Source organism: Diabrotica virgifera, chromosome 8 (genome assembly GCF_917563875.1).
Source record: "Diabrotica virgifera virgifera chromosome 8, PGI_DIABVI_V3a".
NCBI classification, from domain to species: Eukaryota; Metazoa; Arthropoda; class Insecta; order Coleoptera; family Chrysomelidae; genus Diabrotica; species Diabrotica virgifera.
Window position 1 is genome coordinate 41,652,543 of NC_065450.1, and position 12,034 is coordinate 41,664,576.

The 12,034-nt window shown below is 33.2% G+C and overlaps 1 protein-coding gene across 1 annotated transcript in view; it reads left to right on the forward strand.

Annotated features, from left to right (window-relative positions):
• The window catches only part of LOC126889543 (hsp90 co-chaperone Cdc37), a 66,187-nt gene that overhangs the window by 39,582 nt on the left and 14,571 nt on the right, over positions 1 to 12,034 (forward strand). Inside the window, exons 3-4 of the mRNA XM_050657895.1 lie at positions 987 to 1,265; positions 4,167 to 4,391. Coding sequence (XP_050513852.1) covers positions 987 to 1,265; positions 4,167 to 4,391 — 504 coding nt within the window. The remainder of the gene's footprint in view (positions 1 to 986; positions 1,266 to 4,166; positions 4,392 to 12,034) is intronic.

Genomic DNA, 12,034 nt, shown 5'->3' on the forward strand with positions numbered 1-12,034 from the left:
AAATGATCAGTCTAGAATCCAGATTAATATGTATTTTTTATTTCCGAAAAATTATTTGTGATTGAATAGTTTTACTTCCAACCTAATAAAATTTTACGGATTTTTAATATTTGGCTTGAATCACCAATAACTCACAAATTAAAGCAGTTAGGAATAGGAAATGCTTAAAAAATAAAAAAAGTAAGTACCATAAAATATCATTTTACTAAAATACAGGGTGTTCCATTTCAGAAAACTCGTTACGAGTTTCGACCAACCCTGTATACTAAAATTAAAAATTTATCTATACTAACAATTCTTAACAATAGTAGACTATATTAAAAATCATTTGAACATAAATAGAGTTTTTGATGTCAAACTACTACAATTCTACAGGGTGTGAATGTTGCTACGAAATTATAAACAAAAACGTAATTATATTTTAAACCTAATATTAAAAAACCTCATATTTTAAGAAAGAAGACATCAGGGAGAATCCAAAAATGTAAAAATATACAGGGTGTCCCGTTAAAAAAGACGAAGTTATAAGCAACTTCCGGTATAACCGGAAGCATCAAATAGATGAAAATATTTTCATTAAATAGATCACTCTTCAAAACTCCTTCATTCCAATGTTCATGATTCTGTTGCCTTTAGTTCTCGAGATATTTCTAATAGACCGTTTATCTGCCTCACCCTGTATATGTGTGTGTGGAAGTGTAAAATCTAGCTACATCCAAATTACTTAAGAATTTCACATTAATTAAAAATAAAAAAAATTGTTCTGGGAAATCCCATCGTTGTGTACCTATATGCAACATTTTGTTTTATTTTTAAAGCAAGGACCTTAATTAAACTAAGGACTTTTATTTTTTTTTAACTTGATAGATGAGTATTAAGTATATTTTTGTGAATAATAAGCATAATCATAGGCTGACTCATACACAAGCAATCATAAAAAAGTAAATTTATTTAAATATTTTTCATACCTTACATTTATGTTTTAGCTTACCCCTTGGAATGTAGACACAATAAGCAAACCTGGCTTTGCAAAGACAGTTATTAACACTAAACCTGCTCGTGCAAAAGAAGAAAATCTGACTGAAGCTGAGAAAGAAGCCAGATTGAACAAATTTATTAAGGAACACGAAAAAGATCTTAAGCACTATGGTATGTTAAGGAAATACGACGATTCGAGAGCTTATCTCAAAAGCCATAATGAATTAGTTTGTGAAGACACTGCAAATTACCTAGTTGTATGGTGTATCAACTTAGAAATGGATAAGGTATGATACTTTTAATGCAATATTATTGTCTCACTTATAATTCAACAGTCACTTTTCTAACTTATCAAATCAGCTAAAACGGCCCACGATCAAAATTGTCTGCGAAGCTCTAAAAGTGTTCCAAAAGAAACTTGGTCCATAATAAACAATCTTCGAAATAAACACACAAAGCTCAATCTTTTTCCCTTCCTGACCCTGAAAATCTAAATGAATGCTTTTTTAATGTGACTAAAAATATAACATCAACTATTATGCCACAACAATATCCCATTTCCTTTCTCCCTAATTCAAGAAAGGTCTCGAATTCATTCTGTATAAGACCAGTTGATTAATCTGAACTGATCCAAACAATTATTAATAGTATCAAAAGCAAATCTTCCTGTAGTAGTGATGGACTATCCATAAAAATTTTCTTAAATCTCCCAGAAAATGTGTTAGAAGTCCTCATCTAACTTGTTAATGATTCTTTTGAGAATTAAAGAGAGTTAAATTTCCACAGTGCCTAAAGACGGCCATCATTATTCCTCTTCATACGGGTGGTGAAAAATCTAATGCCTGCAATTATAGACATATTGCATTACTACCGGTACTCTCCAAAATTATTGAGAGACTCATAAAAGCCCAACTAATGTCCTTTCTAGTTGAAAATAATATTTTATCACAAAATCAGTTCTGCTTTTTAAATAATAAATGTGCCACTGATGCCAGGTTTTCTCTACTACATGAGGTTTATCAAGCACTGAACAATAATCTTCACACTGCCACTGTTTTTTGTGACTGTGCCAAAGCTTTTGATTGTGTAAATCACGATATTTTGAAAAAAAAAAAAAAAATTTCCATGGAATTCGAGGTATTTCTTTGAATTGGTTTCGATCTTACTTGGATAATAGGAAACAGCTGGTTAGAGCCAATGATACAGACTCTAATCTCAAAAACATTTTATGTGGAGTACCACATGGTTCAGTATTGGGTCCTCTACTTTTTCTCATCTTTATCAATGACATCACTAGTTTAAAAATCGATGGAAAAATTTTTCTTTTTGCTGATGATATCAGTACTTGGAGCAACTCAAATATGGCAACCCTTCATGCTACTATAACTTCTGATCTACTCACAATAAAAACCTGGTCCGATTCTAATTTACTTTCTTTTAATGCACATTAGCATTTTAAACCAGTACTTCAAATTTCTCACGTTTGGTACCATCCTTGGATTACAAGCTTTAATTCGACACCACATTTGTCATTCTATCTGGTATAGTGACGGAGGAATTATATTCGCGGACGGACGGACAGGCAGTAATGAAACCGGAAGTATATATTTATTCTCGTCTTGCTAAAGCGCGTCGAATAATAAATCACTTATACTATTCCGGTCATTTTAAAACAGTACGTCCGGTTGCATTTCTAAAACCGGAAGTCCTAGGTCAAATTTCTCACCTTTGGTACCAAAAAACAGTAAAATCCTCTATAAAAGGTATATTTAAAAACCCTCAAAAGGGCCACATTAAAATCACATAACTAGTTTTCGACTGGTTTATCAGTCATCATCAGTGCTTACCTAAAATGAATATAACCTGATAAAATAATACAAAGATATTGAAATTTTGACTACGGTTAAAAAATTATCAGTTATACTCACGTGCAATGTACATGCTAACCACCAAGATAGTATTTAACAAAAATATGTGGGTCAAAGCCCAGTAAAAGAAGTCCGTCAAGGAAACATTGGTTTAAAAAGCTACATTAAGTATGAATGTTTAAAATATTTAGCTAATCTGGCCCAGGTAACATCTGAGCTGTGGGTTTGACTTGTTTACATGTTGAAAGTATGACGGCAAGTGACAAGTATGACTTCCGATCGATGACAAGACAGAAATGACAGTTCCACAGGAAGTTAAAAATTAACCTGTCATATTTAAAGACTAAGGTGTACAGCATGTTAAAATTAGAAATGATGTAACAACACACTCCATTGTCAAAATTATCATTTAAAATTCATTAAGCTAGTTGTTATAATTAAAAATGTATTCACGTATACTGTAAGTGCAGTTAGGCAAACCACATTACACAAAAGTTTCGTACTCAATAACTAAATTCAGTAAACAAATCGTATTATCAAGAGATATAAGATTTAAAAAGCAATTTTGTGTTGATTTAAAGTTATCGAATTTATTTAACTTATTGGTAGCTGTTAGCTGTTGGAATTTGTGTAGGTAAGTGTGTAAGAAATCACAATGGGGGTGACAGGTATAAAAATGTCTTAAATAATCTAGGGGATGTATCATTAAGAAAGCACAAGCTCAAACTTAGGCGACTAATTCTTAAAGACCTCGCAGGCTGCCCGGCTCCCTAAGGGTCCAAAAAACAAAAACCGTAATAAGATAATGACAGTAGGGGCTGGGGGTATGAGATGTCTGTGAGGGAATTAGTGGAAAAGGAACATGAACGAGACCCAGAAAGAAAATTAGACTTTTGAATTGGTTTTACTAAAGATGAGTGTTATGTTTGGTAATGACAGATTGAATAGGTACGGTGAGCATAGCCATATGTAGAAATATGATGATGGGTTGTATGTAGATGAAAATTTGTATAATGTGGATGTCTGTGGATGATGATATCAGTAATTTATATGTAGCTATGAATAGATAAAAGTGGTTAGCTGGCTGAAGATGACAAAAGGATTATTGTGGCTAGTACCAGATAAATTAATAAGTGTGAATGTGAACAAAGCAGTTACCATCTTTGGATTATATTACTTTGGTACCATCCTTGGATTACAAGCTTGAATTAGACACCACATTTTTTGTCATTCTATCTGGTATAGTGACGGAGGAATTTTATTCTCGTCTTGCGAAGACGCGTCGAATAATATATCACTTGTACTATCTCTTGATTTCAGAAACATGATTTGATGAACCATGTAGCTCATCAGATCATTTGTATGCAATATATCTTAGAACTTGCCAAACAACTTGATTGCGACCCAAGAGCTTGTGTAGATGCGTTCTTTGCTAAAATTCAAGTGGCTGAAGTAGAATACAAACAATCTTTTGACGATGAACTCAGACAATTCAAAGAAAGGATTCGAAAAAGGGCTGCCGAAAAATTGGAAGAAGCTATAAAGGTAAGTAATTTTTATATAGTAATAATCAATTATATCTTTAGGTGTATTATATGTCACTATATCGCACCTCCGCTCAAAGAGTCTTCTTCTTTACGTGCCATCTCCGCGACGAAGGGTGGCAATCATCATTGCTATTCTCACTTTTGATACTACAGCCCGAAAGACTTCAGTTGAGCTGCATCCAAACCATTCTCTGAGATTTCTGTCAGGATATTTTTCTTCTACCTATGCTGCGCCTTCCTTGAATCTTTCCCCGCATAATTAATTTTAGGAGTTCATATCTGTCACCACGTGTTATATGACCCAAGTATTGCAAGTTTTCTTATTTTGATGGAATCCAGTATCCCCTGCTGTTCTGTATTCTCCTTAGTACTCCTCATTGGTTATTCTGTCTGTCCAGGAGATTCTCAACATTCTTCGATACGTCCACATCTCAAATGCTTCCAATCTATTGAGGCATTGTTTATTGAGAGTCCATGTCTCCACACCATACAAAAGAACAGAAAATACATAACATTTTAGTACGCGCTTTCTAAGATTTAGGCTGAGGTCTCTACTACATAATATTTGTTTCATATTAGTGAATGCACTTCTAGCCTTTTCTATTCTAATTCGGATTTCTTTCGTATAATCGTTTGTTTCGCTAATGTTTGTCCCTAAATAGTTATAATTCTGAACTCGTTCTATCGTCTTATTATTTACGTGTAGATGGATGTTTCTAATATTTTTCTTTGATATAACCATTAATTTCCTTTTCTTTATGTTTAGTGACAGACCAAATTCTTCACTCGTTGCAACAACCTTATCTAAAATTTTTTGTAGATCTGTAATAGTTTCTGCTATTAGTATTGTGTCATCGGCGTATTTAATTTCTAATGCTTTTTTGAATATTTCTTCTGAGTATGCATTAAACAGTGATGGCGACAAGACACAGCCCTGTCTAACGCATCTTTTGATTTTTATTTTATTGGTGTTTAAATTATTTATTCTTATGACAGCTTCTAGTTCATAATACAGATTATTTATTATTCGTATATCCCTTGTGTCGATGTTCTTTGTTATCAGTAGTTTTATTAACGGATTATGTTTCACCGTATCGAATGTCTTGTTATAATCTAGGTAGCAGACATAGGTGTCCTGGTTTACATATAAACATCTCTGTATTAGCACATTTACTGCAATTAATGCTTCTCTGGTTCCTTGAGCATTTCTAAATCCGAACTGAGTTTGTCCAATGTCTTGTTCTAACTTTTTGTATATTCTACGATGAATAATCTTTAGAACTACTTTGAGTATGTGCCACATTAGACTGATGGTACGGTGTTCGCAACATTGTCTGGAGTTTCTCTTTTTCGGTATAAGAGTGTCATAACTCAAAAAAATCTCAGTCGGTTTTATTGCACCAACAGTTTAATGAAACTATAAACTCCTGTCAAGTATTTATCGTTAGATGACACTACATAGTGTCATTATACGATTATCCAAAATCAACAACGCACCGAACACAAACACTGTCACATATCGACTTATGCAAAGCATTTGTCCATCTAAGATGTGTATAAAGCGTCGTTTGTCGAGTTAAGACAGTATATGTGATACACTACAGACAGTACTTTATTCAAAACAATCTGCGTATGTGCTCAAGAAAAGTGACACATTTATCATTTATTTATCTTTCTTTTTGCAGTATTTTGTGTTTAATGTTACTTGTGTATTTAAAGTTACATCATTAAAAAGTATAAGTCTGTTAACCAGATAATAATAGTACATTCTTTCACGGTTTTTGCTGTAAATTTTAAAGAACCGCTTGGATTGACATGAAATTTGGCATACGCATAGCTAACATGTCAAAGAAAAAAAGTGATATGGTGCCGATGTGTGCTTTTGCCCTGGGGGTGACTTTCACCCCATCTCGGGGGTGAAAAAATATATGTCCAAGATAAGTCCCGAAATGGATAAACTGACTAATTTTAAGCAACTTTTGTTCTATAGAGATTTTTCACCAAATCAATACTTTTCGAGTTATTTGCAAGTGAATATGTTCATTTTTCAACAAAATAACCACGTTTTTAGACGGTTTTTCGCAAATAACTCAAAACGTAAGCATTTTGTCGAAAAAAATATTCTTAACAAAACTATTATAGTCTATCAAAAAGTGAAAAGAACGGTGTATATATTAGGTCTCTATACCTAGCAAAGGCAGAGATATAGCTAATGAAAAATAGGTTCATATTCGAAAAATTCCAAATAGAATAATTCAATGTGAAATATCCAAATAATGAAGCATTCTTGGGGAAAACACATTACAACTTTTTTAAAGTGTTTAAAAAAAGCTTTATTTCTGTTTTTATAAAAAAAAATTCTAGCATCAAATATAAGCAAGTTACGCTCAAAATAAAGTTGGTCCCTTTTGTTTTGGCAAAAAAAAATCAGGAAGATCACCCCCCAATTAGCAACTTGAATGAAATTAATCGTTACCGCTGCACAAGTTACTTTGCTTATGTTGTGTTTATATGATCTGTAAGTTTCATCGATTTAAAGTGCTTATTTTTGAAAAAATTTGGTTTTGAAATAAAATTTTTAAAAAGTTTAATTTTGAAAAAAATGCTTTTTGTCAAAATAACTTAAAAATTGTTCGAGATACCAAAAATCTTAAACAAAGAAAAAAGTCAGCTTTACTTTTCTGAATATTTTGTATTTTTTTGTTTTTCTGTAAGACAAAAATTGGTTAAGATTCGGTGTTTCTAAATTTGCATACACTCGTGATAAGTGAATCGTTCAAGCCCTTTTAGCTACAGCTCTTTCAAAAATAAGGACTTTGAACCTATGAAACTTACAGATCATATGATCAATACGTACGCGAGTAAAAAACTTGTGAAGTGGTAACAATTAAGTTCATTTGAAATGCTAATTAGGGGGTGATTTTTCCGATTTCTTACCAAAAAAAAAGGGCCAACTTTATTTTGAGCGTAACTTGTTTACTTTTGATGCAATTTTTTTTTAAACAAAGATAAGCATTTTTTAAACATTTTAAAAAAGTTAAAATGTGTTTTCCCCAAAAAAGTGCTTCGTTTTTTGGTTATGGTACGTTAAAATATTCGCTTTGGAATTTGACGAATATGAACCTATTTTTTATTAGCTATAACTCTGCTTCTACTAGGTATAGTGAACTAATGTATACACCATGTTTTTGATAAAAAATTTTTTCTCGCGCAAATACTTACTTTTTGAGTTATTTGCGAAAAACCGTCTGAAAACGTGGTTATTTTGTAGAAAAATTAACATATTCACTCGCAAATAACTCGAAAAGTATTATTTTGGTGAAAGAACTTTATAGAACGAAAGCTGCTTAGAATTAGTCATTTTATCCATTTCCGGACTTATTTCGAACATATATTTTTCACCCCCAAAAGGGGCTGAAACTCACCCCTAGGGCAAAAGCACACATCCGCACAGTATCACTTTTTTTCTTTGACTTGTTAGCTATGTCTCTGCCAAATTTCATGTCAATCCAAGCGGTTCTTTAAAATTTAGAGGTTTTGCAATATTTTACCTTTAAAGAACGTACTATAATAACGATATTATATTCTGTACTACAAGTGTCACTTTTGATAAATAATATTTCGTAAATTTTTCGTTATTTTATCTCTATAGTGCCACAACTCAAAAAAAAATGTTTTTAATATACCTAATACGCTATTTTAAAATCCATTGTAACTGACTAAAATAGTTATTCTAATTTTAATAGTTTTTGAATTACATCCGAAAATGTTGTAGGACAAACTTTAAATTTTCTCGAAACTTTGCTTTTTTTACGTATGATACTCTTTGAGCGGTGGTGCTATATTATCTACATATACTTTACCTTATCGTGTCTAGAAATGTCACTCATATAAGTTCGGTCCTGTATTGAGCTACGGCGGTTCCATCTTCGTTGGCAAGCCACAAATAATCGAAGGTACACCGATGAGGACAGTTTCTGCATGTAAGAAGAAATTCCATATTCTGTGTTTCTCCACAGTCACAGTTCACATCATCTTGGTCTATTTTCCCCCATTTTACCATGTTTGATTTTACTGGAACAACCTCCGTCTTTATCATATTCATAGTTTTCCACGTTTTAAAGTCTAGAGATTGGCCGGTCCATTGAAACTGAGGAAGAGGAAAATGCTTAGGCGGTTCATCCTGCTCTGTTCCAAGTAAGCTTTTCCTGGATTTTAGTCACTTTCGTGGTGTTCGAGCTTTGTAAAGGGATGCCGCTCTTCCGCGATCTGTTTAACTTTCTCTATGTGCTCTGCAACGCCTCTGAATGTTGAGGGCTCTTCAAAACCCGCGGCTTTATATAGATTTGAGAGTGGCGTTGGTTTCATGCATCCCGTTACTATCCTGCTTGTCTAATTTAGCACAGTATCAACTTGTTTGGTGTGGGCAGATCTGCAGTGAGGTTATCGGTCAAGGAGAAAGAAAAAATGAAAATACGAAATCTTTTAATAAAAAACGTTTCATGCTGTATTTTCGCTGGACTACCATTTGTTGAACAATGTTAGCAAGAAAGATATTACTTATCATCTACCTCAGATCGATATAATACATCGGATACGTAGGCTAGAAGTAATTTGTTTTCTACTTTAGATTTGCAGTATGAATACCTACTGGCAGGTTAAAATGAACCCAGTAGATAAAGAGAAGACAGCCTTCACCACAGGATTCGGATTTTGGCAATTCAATGTTGTGTCATTTGAACTCTGTAATGATCCTGCAACATTTAAGAGGCTTATGGAAAATGTATTGAAAGGGTTATCCTGGAAAAGGTGCCTGGTGTATTTAGGTCTTGTGGGAGACATTTGAAGACCATCTGAAGAATTTTAGAAGTTTTTAATCAACTTAAATCGGCCCGATTGATGTTAAACACGACTTACAGAGGAAGCAAGAGATTACTACTGTGATAGAGGCCGTCAAACTGCCTTTGAAACCTTGAAGAATTTAATCAAAGCATCAATATTAGGATATCCATTGCCAAAAGGAGAGTTTATCTTAGATACAGATGCAAGTAATGTGGGGATTGGAGCAGTGCTATCTCAGATTCAAGGACAGGAATGTTAGTCCGTTCTTTAACGGTAAAATATTGAAAAACCTCTAAATTTTAAAGAACCGCTTGGATTGACATGAAATTTGGCATACACATAGCTAACAAGTCTAAGAAAAAAAGTGAAATTGTGCCGATATGTGCTTTTGCCCTGGGGGTGATTTTCATCCCCTCTTGGGGGTGAAAAAATATTCGTCCAAAGTAAGTCAGGAAATGGATAAACTGGCTAATTTTAAGTAACTTTTGTTCTATAGAGTTTTTTCACTAAGTCAATACTTTTCGAGGTATTTGGCAGTGAATATGTTCATTTTTTCAACAAAATAACCACGCTTTTAGACGGTTTTTCGCAAATAACTCAAATAGTAAGTATTTTGTCGAAAAAAACATTCTTAGCAAAAATATAGCCTGTAAAAAATTTAAAAAAAAATGGTGTATATATCACGTCTCTGTACCTAGTAGAAGCAGAGTTATAGCTAATGAAAAATAGGTTCATATTCGTCAAATTCCAAATGGAATATTTTAACGTGAAATAGCCAAAAATGAAGCACATTTCGGGGAAAACTCATGACAACTTATTTAAAGTGTTTAAAAAAAGCTTCATTTTTGTTTTATAAAAAAAAATTTTTAGCATCAAAAGTAAACAAGTTACGCTCAAAATAAAGTTAGTCGCTTTTTGTTTTGGTAAAAAAATCGAGAAAATCACCCCCTAATTAGTATCTTAAATGAACTTAATCGTTACGACTTCACAAGTTTCTTGACTCATGTATGTATTGTTTATATGATCTGTAAGTTTCATCGGTTCAAAGTCCTTATTATTGAAAGGGCTGTAGTTAAAACGGGTTGAACGAGTCACTGATCACGAATGTATGCAAATTTAGAAACACCAAATCTCAATCAATGTTTGTCTAACAGAAAAACAGAAAATACATGATATTCAGAAAAGCAATGCTAGCTTTTTTTGGTTTTCGAGACTTTTGGTATCTTTAACAATTATTAAGTTATTTCAAAAAAAAGCATATTTTTCAAAATTAAAATTTTTAAAAATTTTACTTTGAAACCAAATTTTATCAAAAATAAGCACTTTGAATCGATGAAACTTACAGATTATATAAACACAACATAAGTAAAATAATTTGTGGAGCGGTAACGATTAATTTTATTTGAGTTGCTAATTAAGGGGTGGTTTTCCCGATTTTTTTTTGCCAAAACAAAAGAGACCAACTTTATTTTGAGCGTAACTTGCTTAAATTTAATGCTAGAAACTTTTTGTAAAAACAGAAATAAAGCTTTTTTTAAACAGATGAAGTTTGTTTTCAATCCTACTAGTAAAATTAATAATATTGAAAATATTAAAAATATTACTAAAAGATTTTTAAATTCAAAACTTATTGGTACACTTTCCTGGTGACAACCTCCAAGGCTTCTACAATTTGCAAGCACATGGATGCTGCAGTGAAGACAAAGGGAAGGAATTCTACACTATGCAATTCACATCCCCCGTCTGCAGCTTGGTAAAGTTCCAACGGACAATGCACCTGGTCACTCTACGGAGTAATACGACTATAAAATAAAAATGTATACCATTTTTATTCAGTTGCAATGCGAAGGCAAAACAATCTTACTTTTTAATTAGAATAAGGAGCGCAGTCCAGTCCCCTGAATCCCGATTTTCGGCTCTTATTGGAGCCTCATCGGAGAGAACGTTCTCCATACCCCAATTGACCAGCACCGAGAGCTTTTCCCACCCATTGCAACTGAAGTGAAGGTACTAGGTGACTAGCGTCATCTGGCAGTTGAAAGATGAAGTTTGTTTTCAATCCTAATAGTAAAATTAATAATATTGAAAATATTAAAAATATTACTAAAAGATTTTTAAATTGAAAACTTATTGGTACACTTTCCTGGTGACAACCTCCAAGGCTTCTACAATTTGCAAGCACATGGATGCTGCAGTGAAGACAAAGGGAAGGAATTCTACACTATGCAATTCACATCCCCCGTCTGCAGCTTGGTAAAGTCAATTCACATCCCCCGTCTACAGCTTTCAACTGCCAGATGACGCTAGTCACCCAATATTATTAATTTTACTCTTAGGATTGAAAACAAACTTCATCTGTCAACTGCCAGATGACGCTAGTCACCTAGTACCTTCACTTCAGTTGCAATGGGTGGGAAAAGCTCTCGGTGCTGGTCAATTGGGGTATGGAGAACAGTGCCTACGTTCTCTCCGATGAGGCTCCAATAAGAGCCGAAAATCGCGATTCAGGGGACTGGACTGCGCTCCTTATTCTAATTGAAAAGTAAGATTGTTTTGCCTTCGCATTGCAACTGAATAAAAATGGTATACATTTTTATTTTTTTAAACACTTTAAAAAAGTTATAATGGGTTTTCCCCAAAAAGTGCTTAATTTTTTGTATATTTCACGTCGAAATATTCTATTTGAAATTTGGTGAATGTGAATCTGTTTTTCATTGGCTATAAATCTGGTTCTACGAGATCTAGAGACCTAACGCGTAAACCATTTTTTTTACTTTTATATAGGCTATATTTTTGCTA